This window comes from Diplotaxodon limnothrissa, linkage group LG18 (assembly GCF_057381915.1).
Source record: "Diplotaxodon limnothrissa isolate DT_005_m linkage group LG18, D_limnothrissa_male_GT1.1, whole genome shotgun sequence".
Taxonomy (NCBI): domain Eukaryota; kingdom Metazoa; phylum Chordata; class Actinopteri; order Cichliformes; family Cichlidae; genus Diplotaxodon; species Diplotaxodon limnothrissa.
In genome coordinates this window covers 14450928-14476027 of record NC_140613.1, presented here as the reverse complement: position 1 = coordinate 14476027, position 25100 = coordinate 14450928, and the positions used below count along the sequence as shown (strand labels likewise).

Sequence of the window (25100 nt, the reverse complement as noted above, 5' to 3'; positions counted from 1 at the left end):
ATTTTGGCTGTGCCAAATATAATTCATGATTGTTTCAGCACTGAAGGAACAGGACGAGGAATCAAATGTGTCTTCTTTTTTTTTTTTTTTTACCTGATTTGAGCTCCCTGTTTTAATTTCCATTGCCAATTTCAGCTTTGTCCTCTTGAGGATTTTTGACCTTTGCTGTGAACATTTCAAATTATTTGAACCTTTAATTAGGAATAAAAGTATAACACTTACTTTGTGCCAATTGTGCAATTCTTATTTCTCCTTTTGCACATAATAAATATCAAAAAAAAGAGTACAGCATGTCCTCATCTAGTCATAAATAAAAAAAATATATAGTGGGGTGCAGTCTTACTTTTGATTTCCATATGGATGGTTTGGTTCACATTTCTGCAACAAAACAACCAAAAGTTCCTGTGCGGGATCTTAGAGATGTGTCCTGTATTTATTTACCAGGGGAAAAAAGGAAAAAAGACATTACCTGCTTCATTGTTTCGGCCCGGCAGTGTAGCGTATCATTGCCGGCTGTCGTGCTGATGTTGCCCTGATCTGCGACTATCGGCTACTGTGACGGAATCGTAATTGAATTGCCCATCGTGGCCCGGCCTCTCACTTTATGTGGGAGCTCCTCTGTGTCAGAACTGCCAGAAAGTCATTACAGCAAATTAGTTATTCTGGCCCCACGCCAACTCTGTCACACTCTTCTCTCCTCAGTCTTTGTGTTTTCTGCCAAGCTCTCATAAAGCAGAAAACGCACTGCTGCGGATACGATTGAAGACTGTAAGGTTATGAATTAGATATACATTGGCCGGCCGTGTTTGTGTTTCTGTGCATGGCTGACTGCAGTATCTAATCAAGCTTTGATGAGCTTCCTGTTTCCCAGGTGGCGGTGAAATGAAGGGATAATCATCTTTTATTAAGAACGCATGGCCGAGTGCATTTAGCGTTCATGCAGGCTCTAATGAACATGGTAGCTCTCTTTATCATTCTCTCGCTTTCTTCTTTCTCTCTCATATGTACTTTTTAAATAATAATTTGGTGGTTAATTCTGTCAAATTGTCACTTTTTAGCTTCAGATTTGAATATTTGTAGATTTACCACTTAAAATGAATAATGTTTAAACAGTAAATCCACTTCACATAGAGCAAATAAAAGCAGCCGCTTTATAGCTGGCGACGCTCAAATTTGAAGAGTTGAAATGACGGCCGTTCACTAGCTGATATTTTTAGCGATAACCAGCTCGTTAATTAAATTATCTCAGTGAGTGACTGAAAGAAGTGTAACAGGCTTTTTTTTAATGTCTTGTTTTATGGATTCAGCCAACTGGTCTCAAGCTAAAGCCAAACTCACCAGAGTGAAACTGTGGGAAAATCCACTCACTGGCCACTTTATTAATTACTCCTTGCTAATACTAAGTTGAACCCCTTGTGCCTTAAATCTTCATGGCATAGATGCAACAAGGTGCTGGAAACTTTCCTCAGACATTTCAGTCTGTGTTGACATGACAGCATCACACAGTTGTTGCAGATTTGTCAGCTGCACGTCCAAGATGTGAATCTTCTGTTCCATTAGATTCCAAAGATGATCTGTTGGATTGAGATCTGGTATCCATGGATACTCATTGTCATGTTCAAGTAACCAGTTGGAGATTTTTGGGGCTTTGTGACCATGTTGCGTTATCCTGCTGGAAACAGCCATTAGAAGATGGACATACTGCTCACTACAGGATTGACATGGTAAATGGACAATAGGTAGGCTGTGGCATTTAAATAATGCTCAACTGGTACAAAAGGGCCAGGGTGTGCCAAGAAAATATCCTAAACACTGATACACCAGCACCAGCAGCCTCAACTGTCATAGCTTAGTACAGCAGGATGAAACCATGTGTTTTTTAGATTTCGAATCTTGTAACACAGGTTGAGACTGATCTAACCACTCAGTTCACACTTGAGTCTGTGTGAACTGTAGCCTCAGTTTCTTGTTCTTAGCAGTGGCACCCGGTGTGGCCTTCTGCCTCCAAAGGCCATCCGCTTTAAGGAAAATGCCAGTAGTTTCTGAAACACTCAGACCAGCCTGTCTGTCACTATCAACCATGCCACATTAAAAGTCACTTAAATGACCTTTCTTCCCTGTGCTGGTATTGAGCACTTCATCTTGCCACATGCCTGAATGCGTTGCTGCCATATGACTGGATGATTGAGTAGGTTGAGTATGTATAACTAATAAAGTGGCTAGTGAGTGTAGTAATTTGGATTGTCTAACAGCATGTTTTTACTGCAAATATACAAAAAGTGTTTGTAGTGTGAGGACTAACAAGTGTGTTTGGCCTTTGTAACATTTTTAAGCTAATTAATTTTTCCAAAAATACAAAAAAAGATGAGTATGCTCATGCTCATGCATTTTATTCCAGCATCATCACCCCTGTCTTGAAATAGCAATAAATAATAACAATGTTAACTTCTTCTTTTTTTTTTTTACATCAAAGCAAGTCAATGTTCTTTTGTACACTTGCACTGTTTTTTATATATATAAAAATCAAACACACACACACAGGAAAACCTGATCATGTTCAGCTAAATCTCCATTAAGTGAGATAAAATGAATTCTCTGTACATCTCCTGTGCTTGCTCTTTCCCCGCACTGGTCGACTGGCCAAATAATAGGACACGAGTCCCCACCTCCGCGTCTCCAAAGGAGCCTGAAATCCTGTCACACTCACTTGCGTGCACATAGACACTCACAGGTTGTGCATGGACTTACACACACGTACCATTCAGAAACACCCACGTTAGGTCTGACGATCTTCTGACAGACATCCAGGCAGAGCACTGATTGTACCTTAATCCCTCTCCATGGCAACAACAATAGGTGCGTGTGCAATGACGAGGCCTAGGAGAAAGTTACAGTATATATTTGTCTTCATCACATACGCACACACATGTTCTCTCTCTCTCTTTCATAGATGCAGCGGCACTGGATTTATCTGGTGATACTCAGATATGGCTGATAGGGTTAATTGGTTTTCCGAGGGCATGTAGGGGGAGAATGGCTGACACTGACCAGATTACTGCAGACACACCAGGGAAGACCTGCCAGAGACAGACAGAGCAAGGAGCCCGAGAAGAGCAGAGAGAAAATAAATGTAACTGATGACCCGAGAGCAGGAAGTGCAGGCAGTTGGAGAGGTGGAAGAAGATTTACCTTTCTCCCTTTAGAGCTCAGAAGTCAAATAGTGAATACAAGAGGCAGTGAAAGCTGTGAAGTTAAAGCAAAGTTTGAGGGCAAATGGAAGCTAAATTAGATTGGATATGGCAAATGTTAATTCCCTTAATTTCTTTTGTTGTTATTGTATTGCTATTTTATATTGTATTTTTCTAACTGAAGGGTGTGGCGTGAATAAGGCACGGCGGGACCACGGAGCAACGTTCAGAGCCAACTTTATTTAATTCACGTCACACCACACACACACCAACCCCTGAGTCCCCGTGTTTTAACACGGCCGGCGTGATTGCGGATGCCGTGCAGGTGCGTCCGCACGGCACCGCAAACCACGCCCCACCACATACCCCCATCGCCCGATTGAGGCCGGGGAGCAATCTGGCCGAACCTACTCCCCCCCCGCGAACTGGGGCGAGACTCGGCCCAAAACATCGGCGCCCCAGCCCAAGCGACGGGGAAGCGTCCATTCTGGTGGCCGCCCGCGCATCCAGCGGCAACGGCGAAGCTGGTCCGGAGGTCGGCCGCGTAGCAAACTGACACGGCCCCACAGGCATGGCTGTGAGCTCCTGTACACAGGCGGCTGGGCAGACGTCAGGCGCGCAGAATCGACTGGTGGCAGCGAGGCTGGACTAGCCAGCCCGCCGACCCCCGGCTTAGCGGGGCTATCCCGCTCCTCTGCCTCCAACTCCGGCTGCGCAGGCTGCTCTGGAGCAGGGACCTCCGTCTCCTCGCACGGCTGCTCCGCCTCCGCCACTCCCGTTTGGAGCGGCTCCCCGCACTGCGCCTCCGCCTCCAGCAGGCACAGCCCCTCGTCCACCTCTGGGTGGAGCGACTCCTCTTCCTCCGGCAGGTGTAGCCCCTCGCCCGCCTCGTCCTCCGCCTCCGATTGGAGCGGCTCCTCCACCGCTCCCGGCAGGAGCAGCCCTTCACCCGGCTGCTCCTCCTCCTCCGGCAGGCTCGGACCCCCGCGTGACTCGTCCACCACCTCCGGCTGCCGAGGTGCCCCACACGGCTCCTCCACCGCTTCACTGTCCTCGGGACACAGTTGTGGGGGTGGCGCCCAGGCCCAGAGCAGCGCCACCAGCTCCCCAATCCTTTCCAGGTGGCGCTCGGACCGGTCCTGCAGCTCTTCCTGCTGGCGACGCACCTCCGCCGCCTGCTCCCGCTGGGCGGCCGCCATTTCGGCCACCCTCCGGGCCAGCTCCTCCATTCCCTGACTCCGATACGGACCCGCCGTGCTGCCTCCTGGGTTTCGGCACCAATGTGGCGTGAATAAGGCACGGCGGGACCACGGAGCAACGTTCAGAGCCAACTTTATTTAATTCACGTCACACCACACACACACCAACCCCTGAGTCCCCGTGTTTTAACACGGCCGGCGTGATTGCGGATGCCGTGCAGGTGCGTCCGCACGGCACCGCAAACCACGCCCCACCACAAAGGGCCTGAAGGCTTTTTAAATTAATTATCCTGCCACTTTATCTGAAACCATAATTTCACGCTATATTGCATTGAGTTTGGATGCAAAGTGTTTGAATTATATTGCATCACTTAACTAAACAACTTTCCCCCATTAAAGGTGAATATCACTGATTTTATACTTTTTGGAGAATATTATGTGTTAATATAAATATAATACAGAAGTTAGATTTGACCGCAGTCGTGCAGATCTAGAGTCCAGTCTGCAACCGCTTTGTAACCACCAGTCTCTAGGGAAGAATGTGATTCCCCAACCAGCTGGCAAGTGGTTGCTGGAAGTTGTTAGTTGGCATTGGTTGCAAACAGGTATGTTGTTTTGCACCACCAATTGCAAACACTCACCAACTACTTGCCAAGTGGTGGTTGAACTGTGAAAGTGCAATGCGAACCCGAAACGAAGACCATTCACCTTCAAAGTTAACGCTGGGGCTTTAGAAATATGTTGGTTGCATTTTGAAAGGCATCACTTTTACTTTGATATTCTCGGTTTTCCAGTTTGCATCGCATTTCTTTCGCGTTTCCCTACCTCTTTGTGGTTAGTTAGCGAGTGCTTCCAGACAGTTCAACATCGTCCATGCAAACTACAGGTGATTGTGGCAGCCTGCTAGCAACCAAAGCACTCACAAAGAAATGTGTGGTGCAGCACCATGTCCCTCTCTTAGACCGGCCAGCAACTTCTCCCTACCAAACTGATTGGGAAATACACATTTTTCCTTAGCAACTGGTAGTTGCCATGAGGTCGCCAAGCTGTCTCCAGACCTGTGTGACTGAGGCTTTAGCTGACTTCTTTTACCTACCCCTTATCAGTTTATAAGACTAATACTTCAACATTATAACTGTTATTAGTGTAACGTGCTATATGGTAAATGTCAGTTTACCATATATAGCAAGCATAAATTCACAATATGAAAAACATATTTCTGCTTTCCTGCATCTGTTAAATGGGCTGCAATGCTCTTTGAAGGTTCATTAACTGGTTGCTCTGGATTTTTTGGATCTGGTCATGTGATTCATACCAGCAGGAGTTTGGAGATCGCCCAGTTGCTGTTTCATGTTGAAACTCCATCTACTTCCCCACCCACCGGTTCCAGGGTGGGCATTGCTGGCTAATGTTGTCTATTACCATCCTTGGTGCTTAGCTATTGAGATTTTATTGCATGTCATTCCCAGTTCCACTCTTGCTCCATTTCCTGCTGTCACACTACTAAAGAGAGGAAAAGTTCTTCCACAAACTTCTTTTGAAAACATACATTTAAATTGAATAAAAAAAAATTATTATAATTAAGGGTCATGTTATGTATTTATGTTAAAAAAAATATCAGACTCATATTATTCTTAGTGTATCAGCAGCTTTTTGACTGTTCAGCAGATAATGTCCTTATACATAAGAATAATTTACATTAACAGATTAATTTGATGACCCATGACAGCTATATACAGCTTCAACAAGTCATTCAGTTGTTAATGTAAGGTAAAAAATTAAACACTTATAAAATGACAGTAGGAACTCCCACAGAGGGGAAAAGATGGGGGACATCACCGAGACCGTGAAAACTGACTGTATGAGTGTTGTTGCTGGGCGAGAGTGGAAACAACTCTACTCTACCTCTGCCTCATGGACTGAAGTGGTTTTAGTGTTGGTGGGTTTTATTCTAAACATGCTTTCGAAAAAAAGATTGCAAGTCCTTATTATTATTTCCCTTTAAAATGCTTTTCTTGATAAGGTGACATTTAGAAAATGATTTAGTGGATTAAAGGATTTAAGCTATGTCAGCAATAAATATCCAAGAGCTGCACCTTTAACTGTGTAATATTTACCTGTTTGAAAGGATGTAATGTTTTATATTTGTATAATTGAGCAGCAGGTTTTACAGACATGGTAGAGAAATTTATGGATCTTTAAAGTACTGTGAAATTTCTGAAAGCAGCAACAAGTTCCTCAACTGAACGATGATATTGGACGTCTGAAAAACGTATTCTACCCTTACTGAAGCTAAAAAAGACTGCTGCCACATCAAAGGACTAGAAGTGTGTTAAGAATCAGGTGACTGTCATGAAGGAGTCTGACTTACTGAAAAGAATATGGTCTGTGATAAAATACAACAGGTTATCATAATCTTAAATGTTAGAAAATGGTGTGTGAAGGCATTTCACTACACAGGGTGAAGGATTTTAGGTGTGGATCCTATGCACAAACATGTAGCATGTAGCCAAACTTGTCACGGCTGCAGCGGCAGTCGTATGGGGTTGAAGGAAAAAGGACCCAATCACAGGCTGACGATGCAATGAGTGAGCTTTATTTACCATCAAAATACAAAACAGAAACCAAAGCTAAGAACAAGAAAATCCTAACAAGAATTAACTTGAAACATAAGATAATAATCAAAACCAAAACCACTGAGTCCACAGGTTTAGGACCATGACAAGACTGGGATGATGTATGTAGCATGCTGATTGGTTAAAAGTGGCTTTGAACAGGAAAAGAAGTGACAGCTGAATTCATCACAAAGAAGGAGGAGCTAAAAAAACCAAACGTAAAAAAAGCAGCACGAGAAGCACAGACAGTGACTACAGGGGACATTTTTAACCCTGACACACAAACATACACACACATCAGCTACACGTCACGTACTTTCAGCGTGCACTAACCACAAATTGTATTAAGAGCTTGCACAAATGAACCGCAGGGTCATTTTCTGGCACAGTAGTCATGGAAGTAGAGATCACATTCGATGGGTGGGTACGCGCGGATTTCTAACAAGCGGGACAACTCAGAAGTGTACTGAGCTTTCAAGACACCTGGGATATAGCGACATGAATTTTTTATCAGAACTCCGACACCAGTGGTTTCTCACAATGACTGTTTTCTTCGGGTTTCTTGAAGTGATAAATTATCGATTTCACAAAAGTTGACAAAGCGCCGCAGGTGCTGAAAATCTCATCACTAAAGATTTTGATGCAAAGCGGCTTTTAGAGGCATTGTTAAAAATTGCTGGAATGAATGTTTATCACTGTTGGTATTCCACATTGTTCCTTAAAGCATGTTTTGTTTTGCAATCATCCCCACCAGTCAGGACTGACTAGACACAAATCCTGCCTGTCGCGCACACGGGAACACACATACACACACACATTACAGGAAGCTGCCAACAACCACAACAGGAACCAGAGTTTCCTGCTGTCAGTCACTAAGCCTCCACAGTGAAGTGACTGGACACCTTGTCGCTAGATGATGAGTGTTTTCCTTTCAATTACCCCACCCATTTTTTTCCGGAGGCAGCCAGTGATTTACCCCAGCGGTTCACTTTCCCAGCTGCTCCTTTGACTTCATCACAGTTACCAATCACACACCGTACAATAAGTAGCAGTCATCTCTGCAGAAGCTAGCTCGCCTATAATCTAGTATATGTGAACATCCTGTGTCCAGTTTACAGTTTGAAACTTTACTTTCTTTTGGTTTATTTTCACCTTCTTGTGGCCTACATCTGTAAAGATGCTCTATTTTATTGTATTATCATCAAGTAACTAAAACCACTAAGGAGATTGCTGAAGGTACTAAAATTGGTTTAAGAACTGTCCAACGCATTATTAATGGATAGTGGTGAGCCACCAACATCATCATCGAGTAAGAAATGTAGTCAACACAAATCTTGATTGACGAGAAAGAAAAGAAAAGTTAAGATGTTGTTACAATTAAAGTTACCAAAAGTATCCACTTTTGGTAAGATATGCAGAAATCCAAATATGACAGGATATAAAAGGAAATTAATCCAAATAAATCTCGAGCAACATTTTCAGAATGCAGTTTTCCATATTTACATTTCCACTCCACGTTTGACTGATTCAGTTCATTAGTTACATTTACACATTTAAATAAGTAATGAGTAAACACTGGCTCGTAAATGATGCTTCTAGTTATTTGTAAGTGAAGAGAGCATATAAAAGTTTTGATTTTATAGCGATAGCTTCTCCTTGAGTGCACTTATTGCACATCACCATTGATCTGCCAGATTACTGTAATAATACACAAATGTCAGCACACAGCACTCTTTTGGCAATTACTCCACAATTACCAAACAGCGAATTAAAAAGCCTTTTGTATGTACACAGTTTACTAAACGGTGAAAAGCTTCCCTGCAAAACAAAATCTGTCACAGTGACCGCTACCTGCTTTGTTTTTAAGTTTATTTTTTAAAATCCGGACGCAAGTGTCAGAAATAAGCACACATGCAAAACACAAACTTCAGTCAGGGTTAGTAGATGTTTTCAAGCATCCAGACAGATGAAATTCTATCTTGGGAACTTCTTGTTTACTTTTTTTTTTTTTTCTTTCAATATTCCCTCCAAGTGTGAGCTGAAGAGGACTCAGCAAACTGAAGAAAACTATTTTTGTGGCACACATACTTGTCACACTTGTCAGTAAACTCATTTACACATGGCTGAGGCTGCATGCCCACATGCATATGCACACTGTATTATGTAGAGCCTGATCAAAAATTAATGGAGCAGAAATGTCCTTGAAAGTTAAAAGATGCCTATGAATTTGCAAATGAGAAGCCAAAAATTGCTCTCCGCTAAATTGGAGTACCCTTTCTGCATTTCACCCTGTAATTTGTTGATTTGTCAAATATTCACACATGAATGGTTTCGCTGTCCCCTGTGGGCCACTGTAGGCAAATTGTGGCTGAACAGTCCTTTCCAGTGCATTCTGCGTTAGAAAAAAAGACAGGTTTTGGTCAGAAAACAATAGCCTGAAGAGAAAACATGAAAATAAGGCCAGCAGTAGAGGAAAATACAGCATCAAGACAAAAAAACAAAACAAAAACAAGAAACAATAAAAGCCCAAAAATGGAGCAGAAGGAGAATCTGCAGCATCTTTCTTCATATGTTGTCTAACCATTTTTTAAATTTTGAATATATGCAATAAAATACACCTTCTAGGTATCTGTTCTTACTTCAGACATGTAAAATCTGCACCTATCAATCCCACTGCCTCTGTTTACCTGCAATGCTTAAGTGCCCTGTCCACTGTAACATATGTCAGTTTTACTTATTTACATCCTTCTGCAAACTTGCTTATGGCATGAAGTGATTAGGGAAGACATAGAGCACCATAAAGCGGCGTTGATGGGAGTTTCCCACACAGATGTCTTAATGAAAATAATAAACAGTGACCGCAATAATGCTTAATGAGGTTAGGAGCACACAAAGAGGGGTGGACTTTTTGTAAAGATATATGAGCTGATCTGCTGGGAAAAACACAACAATGCCTGACAGCTCTTTGTGTTCTTTTGCACCTCTGTTTGAATCTCATGTAGTCTCCTAGAAAAAAATACCGGTGGTTACATTTTAAGAAAATTGCAGGTTCCAGCACAAAAAAGGGAGAATGCGTTTCTTAAATTTTAGCAGAAGCATATAATTTGAGAGAGACAGAAAAACTTAATTAAAACAAGCAAAAAAAACAAAACCACGGTATGAAACAAAACATGGCATGTATCATGATACGTGACAAGCATGCAAAGAACTAGCAAATGTCCAAAATTTCCTAAACTTTGGGAAATAATTAATCCGTTTTTTTAAATTTTAAAACACCTACTTTCATCTCTTCCAAACACTGATCCTGCCCATCTTCCCCTACGGCTCTGAAACCAAGACATTGACAAGTTTGAGGTGTTCTAAATGCATTGTCTACGACAAGTCCTTGGAGTTTCTATAAGTGATCACATGGGAAACAAAATCACTGGAGACTGTTGCCAGCAGCAACCAACTGGCAGTGACCAAATACATCAACGTCAACTTCAATGGTTTGTGCACCAGGTCAACTACCACACTAATTACAGCGTGCTCATTGGCACGTCAAACAAAAATGCCAAAGAAAACATGGACCAAACAGACTGGGGACAACTTAAAGGGCCAACAATTTGATCTCGAGCAAGCTACAACCAATGCCACTGATCGAAAGTCTTTGAAGAATGTCACTTAGAGAGCTTGACATCCTGCGGACCTACAGTACACCACAGTCGACCACCTGGACCAGCTGCCAGCTAGGACCCAAAGAAGAAAAGAACATTTTGAAACTTCTGCATTAACATGAAAAAACTGTTTTGATTTATCTATCTTGTCTATGGTTTTCTATGCTTTAACTTAAGGATGTCAAATTGTGTCGACTGTGGTTACAAATTGAGAAATAAATTTAAAATGTAAACTTCTGATAAAACTCCACAAGGTTTATGAGAAACTATTAATCAATCAAAATCCATACAGCGTTACTGCCATGGGCTACAGACGGAAAAGTTACCAGCATCATTAAAGGGGAAAATGTTTGCCCCCTTAGACAGTCAGCGTGGACTCTGTGCGTGCCTTCTCAGTGGGAAATTTACATTGCAATGCACCAGCTATGCATGCGCCCAGGCAGCTGACATCAAGGCGATTTCAAGTATGACAGGAATGACTACTCGGCCATCAGGTCTCCAGCTGTCTGTGTATGTGTCAGCAACCAAGTATAAAGGCTCGAGGCATGTGCGACTGCACTAAGTGAAGTTTTTCCCCTCAAAGCCAAGACAAGGAATTGGGACAAAATAGCGCCCTGTTTTTATGCAGAACTGCATTTTTCTTACATAGCTCTGAGAGATATTTGCAGACACTTGTGATTTTAAAATTAATGAACAAAAGAGTCACACTTTTATTATATCGTTTGGAGTTGCAGATGTCTTCTGCCAGTGTTGGTCTATGGGGAGAAATTGCTTTTTTCAGAGGAGGTTTGGAACTCAACGAGGCTCTGTAACTTCACACAGTCTGCTGCTTCATAGTTGAGTTGCTGTGGTTCTTAAATGCTTCCGCTTTGTAATAATTCCACTTAGAAATCCAAGTGGGAAGAAATTTCACAAACTAACTTGTCACAATGGTGGGACTCAGTGAGCTCTTTAGATTGACCCGCTCTTTCACTAATGTTTGTTAAGGCAGACCATGTGGCCAGGTGCTTCATTTTATACACCTGTGGTAGTGGGATTAGTGTGGCCTAATATTATTTTCTATACAGGGTGTGGTTGGTTGTAATTTTTCAGCTAGCTCTCATACTATTAGTGAAATCAGTACTTGGAAAAAATGCACAACAGTTACACAGAGCACACAAACTGTTGTATTATCATCTGTATTCTTGTTTCCACTCTTTCCCCCTTCATCACCAGCCTCTGATCTGTCTGCTGTTTGGTCCTGGGTTGTATTTTGCTCTTCTGACCTCATACGATATGGTTCCGACCTAATAAACCCACTGTTGTTCAAAAACAGGCAGAAGCCCATTTTAGCTGATACTTGGAGCCCCGGTGGATTTGTGACAATAGATTTTTTTTGTGTGTTACCTGCACAGACGGATTATGCTTTCAAATCTCAGGTATTAGTGGGCTTACCACGGGGATTACGCTTTGTACTTGATTCACGTTCGGTTCGAACAGATAATGCACCGGCATAGAGACAAGAACGACAAAAAAATTGAAAACTGATCAGAAGTTTGGACAGACAGCAGATACATTAATCATCTCAAAGATTCACCTTGCTGTCAAAAGTGGGTGGTTTTCTCTTTTGACCAAGTATTGCGTGACTCCAGCAGATTTGTAACACTTTTTTATTTTTCTGCTACTTTGTGTACACTTGGGCATTAATCCAAAATTGGAAGGCCTTTTTATGACATGAATGTGGAGTCTCATTAATATAAATTGATATTCTTGTCACATCTTGGAGACTTTGCATAAGGCTTCTTTAAAAGTCTCACATTTTAATTTAAAAATAGAATTTTCTTATTTTTGTCAACTTGTTGCTATAATGTGTTTAGCTAAAGCGAATTACTTATTTTATAGGTGTGTCTGTTACAGTCATTGCTTTTTCTAGTTAATGCCAAAATTGCTATTACAGGCATAGCCCATCTCTTTAGCATCTTCAAATTGCTTATCTGTTGGCCCAGATAATAGACACCAGCCTTAGGAGAGAAAATCCTCCAGTTTAGAGCCACAAAATTCAGGCAGTGATATTTGTCACTAAGCCATAATTAGGAAACAGTTTTTTGATATATGGTTGTAATTTCTAGGGCATAAGGTTAATTTTATCTCATCCCTCTGTCTCTCTCAGAAATTATATTGGATCTTTTGCTTCCTGCCCGTATCAGGTTTTTGCACTTATGGCAGATGAAGTTGCTGACCCAACTAGAGATGTAATTGTTGCAGTAAAGGCTGTACTTGCTCCTCTTAAGAAAAAAAGGGCTCGAGGCAATTTGCTCTAAAATATATGTACTAGTTGTAAACAGAGTGTAAGGTAAAGGTTTCCCGAGGGGGAACCATCTTTATGACTCGGTCTCGTACACCAGTTACTGACAAAACAAATGGTTTGGATTTATATTTCCCCTTTTTGATGGCACATTTCTGTCTCCACTCCTTGACTCTTCTTCTTCACTGTAGTTCTCATGAAAGCTGCAAAAGAAAATAAATAAATAAATTCAAAGCATTCTCGAGGTTGATGGACTGCCAAAGTGTCAAACAGTCTCAGGTTGCAGTAACTTCTCTTCTTGCTTGCTGACCTCCCTGCTGCTAGACAAGGGCTTGGACTTTACCAAGCTGTTGCAGAAGGGTTCTGCTGAGAGAGATATACAGTACCCTCTACACTATTGAACTGTCATATATATTAACCTCAACTAACTCACGCCGGCATGCTGCTGGGTAAGAATTTATCTTAGCCAAAGTGTAGAACCTGGGCCATGGATGTCTGAAAAATAAATGCACTTCACTGCAGCAGCAGGGTCTCTTAAGGTCAGCGAACACATCACTTCATTCTGTTTGTAGCATTAAATTCAGACTAACACTGCAGACACTAAATATTGATGTTTAGTGATGCTCTCAGCGTTACATGTTTTGATGAAAGGAAAAGAAAATTTCAGAAAGTGTTAAGAAATCAGGAAAAGTTGCACAAAAAAAGTAGTTGATTGATCAACTGAATGGTCAGATTTATCTCTGAAGTATTGTGTCAGGTTTTTGCTAGATTTTTCCTTTTTCCTAAAGACATGACTTTCAGATAATTAGTTTCCTGCAAATAGCTTTTTGGGCTGTCACTTTGTCCTTTGTCCTCCCCTTTTCCAGTGTCCTCAAACTGTTTGAAGGACACACTGAACACCATGTAGAGATATTCCAGGTTTTTGGCTAATAGTTAAAAATAAACTTTCTGGTACAAAAATATTATTTCATGTTTGTCAAACCATTGTATTTGGCATTTTTTCATAAATCCAGCTAAAGAAATGTGAACAAATATGCATGAGAGTGAAAAAGCAACCGATGTCTAAGGAAAAATGTTAAAAATAACTTTAAAAGTGCCTCAGAAAACCTGGAAAACTGTTGCACAAGACCAGTTTAAAACAACATATATGGCTCCTTGGAAGCAAAATATAAAGAATGGAATGACTCGGGACTTTTGCACAGTACTGCATTTTGATACATATGTTGCCAGTTTTCTCTTGTGTGTTGTTTTGAGCTTCACTTCCTCCCCCGTCTCATTGTCTTCCCCGGTCATCACTTGACTATAAAAAGCCCTGGTTTGTGGCAATGTTACTTCCTGTCTTGTTCCAGTTTATATTCTTTTCTGTAAAGTCCCTTTTGTCCCAGACTTTTGGGTTACTTCTGCTCCTTACATCTTTGGGCTTTGTTTTTGGAGATCAGTTATTAAAGCTCGCTTTTTGTCGTGAACTATGTCTTCCACTTTCTACACTTTTTTACTGTTGGATTTATCAACAGTAAAAACATTATTACTTCATATACACATTCACACATAGCTTGAATCAATTTCACCCAAGTGCAGCAGACATTACAAAAATATATCTATCTATCTCTCTATCTATCGAGATATATATAAATAAATGGAGTTTATCTTTTATCACAGATGCGTTTCGCTGGTTCAGGCAAATTATCTTTCCTTGGGGTCAATAAACACATCAGGTCATAGTAGATTAATAGAAGAAAAACACCTTTGATTTGAGCCTGACCTCATTTGCTACAGCCTGACTCATTCTCTCTTTGTTTATGATAAAAGTGCCTGTAGCAGTTGTACATTCAGATGTTGTTTTCATTCGTATAACATGTGAAAGACCAGATTTATAACTTCAGGGGCTCTACTCTACTCCCACTTTAATATTGTTTTATAATACTGAAGAAAAATGAAAATGTCTTATTTTATATACGGTCTTCTTTTTGTTTCTCATTTCTATGACACGGGCATTTTAATAATGTACATTTGATCAGAAATTCACTGCCTGTTTTCCTGACATCGCATATCTTTGTATCCTTACGTGCTCAAAGTTTTTAGGTTTGTGTCTTGATGTCAAATTCTCCTTTGTGTGTCTTGCAGTTGGGCGAGGACACTTTCAACCGCGCTAAGTTGTTGAACGTTGGTTATACGGAGGCTTTGAAGGATGCAGAATATGACTGCTTCATCTTCAGTGACGTTGACCTGATCCCGATGGACGACCGCAACCTCTACCACTGCTACGACCAGCCGAGACATTTTGCCATCGCCATGGACAAGTTTGGCTTCAGGTGATGGAATGAGATCCAGTTTCACCACTCGTTTGTCTGAAACACTGACAGCCCACACATGGTTTTATTTGTCTGGTGGACTCTATACATGTCTTGCCAACTCCAATTATTGTTGTACATCATTCTTCTATGCTGTAAATACATTGAATTTAAATCTGCTAGTTCCTGCCTAACTGAATTTCCCCTACAGCCTTTGTTCTGACAGACAATCGTGAAAGAACAGTCTTTAATTCGAGTAAATCTCATTATACTTTGAATCCCTTGTCTGCAGCCTTAATTAGTATGAAAACTCACCACAGTTCACTGCTGCCAAGTTTGATCAGTTCGTACTAACAAGAGCACATGTTTCAGAGTGTAACTAACGAGTTTGGACTACAGCAAGTGAAGAGACCTTTGGTAACTGTGAAGCCTTTGTGCAAACTGAATTAGCTGGATGAGCCTATTATCAAATGTTATTACTGTTTCATTGCTGCTGTCTTATTTGCCATCGTTACTTTTAATTGAGTCATAATAAACAAAATATATGTGCTAAACAATTGTTAGATTTTAGAAAAATATTTTCCTCGTGATAAATTAATAATTTAGTCTCAATTCCAAACTTATTGGGGTATAGATTTTTTGCTTAGACTGCTCTTGTCTAATCACACAATTAATATTTTTGGTTTTTGGTGTTTCTGTTACATAAAATAAGGAAATTATCAATGATTATCATTCAGTGTATAAAATCTAATCGGTATCTTATAGAACTTTATGATAATGCAGAGATAAAACAATCATCAGGTATTGTAGGATGAGGACCCAAATGCAGACTCCAAGACAACAACATAGTCCCAACAAAAAAAACTCAGCTAACTCAAATAAGTCCAGGAAGTCAAAGAGTGAGGACACATGGGAAGTTTAACAGACTCTGTGGCAAAGACTTGGAGGAAAGACATGGCTATTTATGCACATAAGGTTTTCAGGGAAATGGAGACACAACAGACTCGCATTGAAACCAACAAAAAAACCTTTCAGATAAAAAAGGTAATATTTAAAGGTGTATGTTTAAGTAAAGGTTTATACTCTAAAAAGGTTCATGTATTTCCTTAGCAGTTTATTCAACTTCAGCTCCAGTTACGCAGGTCTTTAACTGGTCTGGTCTGAAACCATAGACAACCACAGGTCACTAGACAAAAAGGTGTATTTCATGACTGGCTGGTGAGTGGCTGCTGAAGGTTGTTGGCACTACCTACATGTAGGTGAAATTCATTGCTCAAGGTTTAAAGTGTTGTGCTGAAAACTTCTTGCGATTGCTTTGCTCACTAACAGATTGTTGTGGTCACCTACCCTGTGTACTTTGCAATCATTATCCCACTGCTTGCCAAGCGGTAGACAACCTGTGAGACACAAAGGAGAAAAAGAAAGAGTTCACCTTCAAACTAACACATTTCAGAATATGTAAGTTTTACTTTGAAGGCAAATACTCTGAAAAAGTGCATTGCACAAGTTTCACTATCATATGTAGAATAGTTGACAAGTGTTTGCAGATAAGTTGGTGTCTTCCATGCAAACTCCTTCCTACATGGCTGGGGGATAGGAAAGGGAGAAAGAAATATGAAGGAAAAGAAAAACAAAGAGGAAGAGGGACAGTGAGAAAGGGCACTTAAAAATAGTGTGCAAACTCCTGGAAACTATTGTAGGCTGCTTGCAACCAATGCAATCAGCTCCCAAAAACTGCCAGCAATCTGTAGCAACTACTTGCTAACCAGTTGGAGAACATACATTTACCATAGTTATCAAAGGTTAACAGGGGTGCAAACAAGTCTGTAGGCCTGTGTGACTAGGGCCTTTGTGTTTTGGGGGGACTGGAGTCAGCTGTCATAAGGCAGAACGCAGGTAAACCTAGGACAGGTCACTTGCTCAGTTAGAATTACTGAATAATCCAACCGATGTGTTTCATTGGGCTCTACGTCTCTAATTTCTAATGCAGGATAACCCAAAGAGGTCCAGAGCCCTGAATGGCTGGGTCCTGTCTAAGCATCTTTTTGCATAATGACACCACACCTACCCTCAATTATCTAAAAGCACTGGAAGTATTGATGAATACTCTAAATATGGCCAGTGATGTGACCTGGCCATCCAAAAGCTGTCAGTCCACAAGAGTTATCCTACTGAAAACCCTCAGGGGCTCCTGCAGGTCCCTGATATAGTGCTCAATAAGCTAATGCTATCTGGCAACAAATACAATGCAGGTGGTAAGAAGGGCTGAAGCTTACATTTCTTAATAGCAATTAATCAGTAAAGACTTAAAATGGTTTCATCAGGTTTTTTTGGCTCCTCTGAAATAAAGAAAAGGGCATACAGTGAAAGGACAGCCTGGAGGTGAGAGTGACTGGAAGGTCAGAGAATTGATTGTGGTTAATTACTTATGTTAAAATGAGATTGTTGAAGAAAACTGATTCCAAGGTCAGCGTGGTCTGAATCAGCCTATCAACTCATTTGTTCAGTACTTCAAATTTAAGCATGTAAAAAGTTCATAAACTTCTAAGCTGTGCAAGAAAAAAATGCAGCAGACTCCAGTGACTTTTGAGCACATTTTTAAAGTGAGTACCTTTCAGTATTTTGGCCCTGTCGTTTTATGAAGGCAACTTCAGTCATTTCAAAATGTAAAAGGAGCAGACGTTTCTGATAAATGGTGGAAATGGTAAAAACACTAACAGTGAAAGTCAGGTCACATTAAGTGCTACTCCATTACCTTAGCACCTCAAAACACCAAACAGCTCTCTGAGCAGAGTGTGTCACCTTGAAGTCCATTTCATAACTCTGACTTTTTCAAAAGTATTGCACAAATTATGTGCTAGAGCTTCAAGAAAAAGGTTCAGAGGTTCTTTAAGCTTTTTCATATTTCTACATAACATGACCTGACATATCAGAGTTTCACTAAATTCTTTAGGTAGAAAAAGAGAACCTGATTTAACAAATTTAAAAGTATGTATAACACTTTTATGTGACCCTGTGCTTTTTATATCGGATCAAAACTGCAAGCCTTTATTAAGGTTGATTAAATGCAAAACAGTAAATTCAGAAACAGACGCAAACAAAGTCCAAAAGAAATACAGAACACAAGGTATTCAAGGAATAACTAAGGTTGCCAGACAGGAACAGACTACAAAAACAAATACACAGTATAACACAACCATGAACTGAGGCCTGAAATACAGACATGAGGTAATCAGGGGACACAGGCAGTGATGATGAGACACAGCTGAAACTTTCTTGTCTCTAAACAAGACAAAGAAGTAAAACTAAATATAAGAGAGAAATAACTTACAGAAAGGGAATAACTGAAAACACAGAATATAGAAAACTTGACACAAGACAGGGAACAAGAGTTCATAGAAGACAGACTGTAACCAAGACTCAAAGCCTAATGGGAACTGGTCGCACACGATACAGGGAAATACTGGAACAATCAATACCTAGAAATAAGAAACCGTAAATGCTAGTGAATAAAAGAAAATAAAAACCTGAGGAACGGCTAAACTCAACTACAAATAGCAAGGGCAGCTAAGCACCAATGGCGTGTCCAGCGGGGCGGCCTGGGGGGGCACAGGCCACCCCCCCAACCAGACTGGCCACCCCAGGTGCCACCCCAAAGGCAAAACAATAAAATTCAATCAAATATCCGATTATGTTTTCACGGTGAAGCTCAGATATCCGAGTGTAAGTGAATGCAGCATCGCTTCTGCGCTATGCGCATCACGTTAGCAAAGGTAGGAGAGCCAAGCAGAAAGACTCACTGCAGGAAACAATTTTTCGGTGAAAGAAAATGAGGACAGAATAAATGTCCCGGTAAGTAATATTAAGTTTGTTGAGTTTAGTAAACTTCGGTGAAATTAGAATACCAAGGAAAAAATAACACTTAAAGAATTATTGCAGCCGTGGAATATTTCAGACAGTATGCTACAGAGGGGAGCTAACATAAGAGTTATGAGTTATAAGATGTAATCTAAGTCGTAACATTGCTGTATGGAGCTGCAGATTTGGTTGCAGGTTAACATAGCTGGACTGGCCATCGGGCATACCGGGCATATGCCCGATGACTTATTTTTTATTTTTTTTTGTAATGGCATGAACAATGAGAGGTGGTGGATTGGCCAGATGCAGGTCGATGTGTAGAAATAACTCCGTTGTTTGGTGGTGGCTATGACGGGGCTTCCACAGAGGCCAGCAGGTGGATGAGGGAAGGGGAGGCAGGAGGAGAGCCCCGAGGCAGCCGCCAGTCCGAGTGTCAGGTGAACTGAACTTCAGGTAAGAAGTTATGACCTGCAGTCTATCTGGGTCAGATTTAAACCAAGTTTAGGTGGAGTTTATTTTCGTTGTGCTGACTTTTTACCCTCAGTTGCAATAACTCGTACTGCATTCTAGCCAGTTTGACGGAGTTTTTATACAGCTGGGTGGGTGCTATGATGTTACTGATAGTGAACTTTATTTTATTCATAAGGTTAGTAGAGTTGCCAACGGCTCCTTAAAAAAATGGAATGGTCCCTCAATCAGAGAAAATATTACGCGTTTCGTATTGAGCTGAGAAGAGACACAGTTTGTCCCGAACTTTAGCTATAATGGAAAAAGACACAAAGCTGGAGTTATTCTGTCGTTACGCTGCACAGCTGCCTCTTCTTCTCTCATTCTCTCATCCTGCCTCTCCCGTTTCTACTTCAATCATGAAACTGATCAATGATCAGCTGATCGTTTTTTCTCTCTTGTTTATTTATCGCCCACTTTGCCAGAAAGAGGAAACCAGCGGATGTCGCGCTAAACAACAGCAGCACGTTTAAGCTTGATCAGCTGTTGTTAGAATTTATTTAATATTAATTTCTATCAGCTGATGTTTGCTGGAGCCACAGCTGTAAAGCTGCTGGTCATGATGTCGGTTTGGATATGTGGTGAGAGGGAAACATGAAGATGAAACCAGGAGATGTCCTTACTGAACCATCAGAGCTGAACAGTGATGGAGAAACAGGTTTACCTTTTAGGTGACATGAATGAGTTGAAGGGAAGTTATGAGCTGTTTCTGAGAGACAAATAACACCAGGATCCTTTTTTAGGCAGCTGACAGCTGGTAACTGTGCAGGGGTGGATCTAGCAAAGTTTTGCCAGGGGTCCATGTAGGGCATTAACAGGGAAAGATGGGCACAAAGAAATACTTTTCTTTCTTATCCTCATTTAAAATATCTAGCTTTTATTAAATAATTATCTGAATCTTACAACCAAAGTTTTTATCTGACGTAAAATGTATAGATGTTTACCATAAGGCAGCATAGAAAGTATTTACTTGCTTTCAGGTTTTATTCAAATGTTAGTCTTTTCAGTTGTTTCTCCACTTTTTTCCTGTTTCAAAATCACCAGTTTGTGAGAAGATTATCTTCTTTTTTTAACAGGCAGATAAAGTTTTGCATTGGCATTGGCTAATTTGTCAATTGTTTGTTACAAATGTTCGTATTTTAATATTAAAAACTGTTTTTGCCCAAAACATATGTGCACTACATGGCAGCAAAAATACTATGCAAATATTGCTCTCCTTGAATGCTGAGTAAACACTGACAAAGCACTGATTGTATCTCTTGTACTTTATCAACGCAGTATCTAAAAACTTTGCACCGTAGTGGTTAAAATCTCATTCTAATAAGAGTTAAAAGCGCATCCGGTTATTAGGTTTATAGGGTTATTGAATTATGGTTAAGGGTTGGTAGAATTTGTTTTAAACATTATCTGCCAATTACATCTGCCACCCTTCTCCAAATCTGTGCCCCTACCTGGCCCCCCCAACAAAAATTTTCTAGACACGCCACTGCTAAGCACTAGAGGTAAATGCTAAGGAAAACAACGAGATACATTATAAGAAATAAGCTTACAAGGAATCAAACAGAATATATTTAATAAAAACTCCAAAAACCCTGGACCGTGACACAGGTGCCGTTTCATCACATGAAGTGTGGGATGTCACTTCACTATCTCTTGAAATTAACTGCTGTTATAATTCCAAATTAATTTCTAATTAATTTCCCTTTGATGAGCAGTGGCTTTCTCGTTTAGCTCTTCATTTTTAAAGCTGGTGGACTCATGAATTGTAAGACAGCCCTTTAATTACTTAGAAATTACCCTGGGTTCCTTAGTGACATTGCAGATTATTATTATACACCTTGCCTGTGGGGTCTTTGTTGGCCAGAAGAAGCTCAGGTCAGGAAAGGAGTCGGGAGTTTTTGAAGTAATTAGAAAAACATTTATGGCCTTTTGAGAGAATCGCCTTGACTGAGCTCTGATTACTGATGTGTGTTTCTGCATGTTTTCATGTCACAGTCCCAGAGTCATTGGTACGCAGACATGTTGTGTTTACTGCCACTGAAGAGGAATTAATCTCGTTCATTTACAATGTCATTTTCCCGTCGGCACTCATTAGGCTTGCTAATGCTAACACAACCAGCAGCACTGTGCGACCGACCGGGCCCGACATGATCAGCTGGTGTTTTTCTTCTGGGGTGACAGCTGCTACCGTTTATGGGTGTCAGCATACGCCAAAGTCGTACCTTTGTCGCCACGGTCAGTGAGGAGCTGAACAGAAAATGCTGTGTTGGCAACAAGCGATTATGTGTAAAGATCAAAGTAGGAGATTCCAAAGCAGAAGTGATGAGAGCCACTACAGGGTGAGGTATGGAAGAGGAAGGGGAGCGTATGGACTGGAAATAAGATGAGTGATTATGATGGAAGTAGGGAAACCATACCGACTGGAGTCTGCTGATGGTATCGTGTGAAGTTGTCGGTTCAGTGTAATTTAAAAAAGAATTGGCAGAACTGTCCCCAGAGTTTTGTTGTCTTTGTAGGAAGATTTAATAAAAACTTCACTCCCCCAAACAAAACATGCAGTTCGGCTCTCGCTCACTCTGAATTTTTTGCTTTTCTTTTTCTTTTCCCTCAGCATGTGTCCTTTTTAAGCACACACACACCTGACCATATTGTTGCTGGGACAGCTTGTGTTGAAACATACGGTCTCATTAGTTTTCACTTGTCATCTTTCAACAGGGAGCTGTCAAAAATTGTACAACACTGTAGAATACACACACACACACACACACACACACACACACACACACACACTGCCCTTTGGTTAGACTCCAGGCTCCTGTCATGACATTTCCAACCAATGTCCGTTGGACTGTTCTCATGTCTTTTGAGGAAAAATAAAACCCTGCTTGGCTCCTGTTGGGTCTGTGTTGCCACAAGCCCCGCTAGTTTAGAGACTTATTCCTCATGAAGAGCGGAAAACAAGACAGAACATCTTCAACCGGCTTGTCACTCGCTAACGAGGGAAGTTTTGGGTCAGAACCAGCTCTTGGAGCTCACGCTCCTCACCTGACTCCAGCCCCAAATCCTTAAAAGAGCAGCTTTCCTCACAGCTATATATTGACAAACTGTTACAATACACATCACAGCACAAGCACCTCCCTCCGTAAAACCCCCCTTAGTTACACTATGTGTGTGTATGTGTAAGCACCTGTATGCATGAGCAGGAACGTGTGTGTGTGTGTGTGTATGTGTATGCATGTGAGAATGTGTGTGTGTCATGGGGGTGCGTTTGTGTGACCTCCTGCTGACCAAAAGGGTCATAAAAGCAGGAAGCTTACAACACAAAAAACATGCCTTCCAGATAGGATGTATCTGCAATAAAACCTCCCCCAGCACAGAGTGGCTGGAGAGGTGGTCAGAGACAAAGGAATGTCTTGATCCTATAGATTGATCAGAGTTTACAAATTTAAGAAACACAATGACACATTCAACAATTATATATATATATATATATATATATATATATATATATATATATATATATATATATATATATTGTACGCCACATCCCCATTGAGTTCCTGATGAACTCAATGGGGACATTGAGTTCATCAGGCAACATTGCAGACATAGAGGACAGTTACAAGTACCTGGGGATCCCGCAGGCAAATGGGAACCATGAAGAGGCCGCTAGAAAGGCTGCAACCACCAAGTACCTGCAGAGGGTCAGGCAAGTCCTGAGGAGTCAGCTGAATGGTAAGAACAAGATCCGGGCCATCAACACATACGCCCTGCCCGTGATCAGGTACCCTGCTGGGGTAATAAGCTGGCCAAAGGAGGAGATAGAAGCCACTGACATAAAGACAAGAAAGCTCCTGACCATGCATGGAGGGTTTCACCCCAAGTCCAGCACCCTGAGGCTGTACGCTAAGCGGAAGGAAGGGGGCCGGGGACTGGTGAGTGTCAGCACCACAGTCCAGGATGAGACAAGGAACATCCAAGAATACATTGGGAAGATGGCCCCAACTGACCGAGTGCTCAGTGAATACCTCAGGCAGCAGAAACCCAAGAAAGAGGAGGGAGACGAGGAACCATCATGGAAGGACAGGGCCCTGCACGGTATGTACCACCGGCAGATAGAGGAGGTGGCTGATATCCAGAAATCCTACCAGTGGCTGGACAAAGCTGGACTGAAAGACAGCACAGAGGCACTAATCATGGCAGCACAAGAACAAGCTCTGAATACAAGATCCATAGAGGCTGGGGTCTATCACACCAGGCAAGACCCCAGGTGCAGGCTGTGTAAAGATGCCCCAGAGACTATCCAGCACATAACAGCAGGGTGCAAGATGCTAGCAGGCAAGGCATACATGGAACGCCATAACCAAGTGGCCGGCATAGTGTACAGGAACATCTGTGCCGAGTATAACCTAGAAGTCCCGAGGTCAAAATGGGAGATGCCCCCAAGGGTGGTGGAGAATGACCGAGCTAAGATCCTGTGGGACTTCCAGATACAGACGGACAAAATGGTGGTGGCTAACCAACCGGACATAGTGGTGGTAGACAAACAGAAGAAGACGGCCGTAGTGATCGATGTAGCGGTTCCCAATGACAGCAATATCAGGAAGAAGGAACACGAGAAGCTGGAGAAATACCAAGGGCTCAGAGAAGAGCTCGAGAGGATGTGGAGGGTGAAGGTAACGGTGGTCCCCGTGGTAATCGGAGCACTAGGTGCGGTGACTCCCAAGCTAGGCGAGTGGCTCCAGCAGATCCCGGGAAAAACATCGGAGATCTCTGTCCAGAAGAGCGCAGTCCTGGGAACAGCTAAGATACTGCGCAGGACCCTCAAGCTCCCAGGCCTCTGGTAGAGGACCCGAGCTTGAAGGATAAACCGCCCGCAGGGGCGTGCTGGGTGTTTTTTTTTTTTTTATATATATATATATATATATATATATATATATATATATATATATATATATATATATATATATATATATATATATATATATATATATATATATATATATATATATAAATAAAAGTAAGCGCAGAATCAAGTTTAACACCAAGCTTAGTGACTGAACTTTTCAGATGAGAGGTCAAATCACCAAAATCAACATCTGGAGAATCAGTAGAACGATGCGGGCCATATAAAATTGCTTCCATTTTGCGACCATTAAAATTCAAAAAATTATTTGAAGAAGATGGGTACACTGTGGTCATAAAGGGATGAAAATTGTCAGCAACAACACTCAGGTGGGCCGTGGCGATGCTCAGTTGATATATATAATACATTAACCTTTAGAAATCCAAAGTGTGCCAAGAAAATATCCACACACCATTACACCACCATTGAACCATTGATACAATTCAGATGGATCTATAGGTTTATGTGTTTTAGACCTGCCTCTGACTCCACCATCTGAATGTAGCAGCAGAAACTGAGCCTCAACAGACCACGCAACATTTGTACAATCCTCTGTTGTCCAATTTTGGTGAGACCCAGTCTTTTGCTGCTGTAGC

The 25100-nt window shown here is 41.4% G+C and overlaps 1 protein-coding gene across 1 annotated transcript in view; it reads left to right on the top strand.

The window, feature by feature from the left end:
* b4galt2 (UDP-Gal:betaGlcNAc beta 1,4- galactosyltransferase, polypeptide 2) overlaps positions 1-25100 on the top strand; it is a 185965-nt gene that overhangs the window by 120446 nt on the left and 40419 nt on the right. The window contains exon 4 of the mRNA XM_085377124.1: positions 15067-15254. Coding sequence (XP_085233250.1) covers positions 15067-15254 — 188 coding nt within the window. The remainder of the gene's footprint in view (positions 1-15066; positions 15255-25100) is intronic.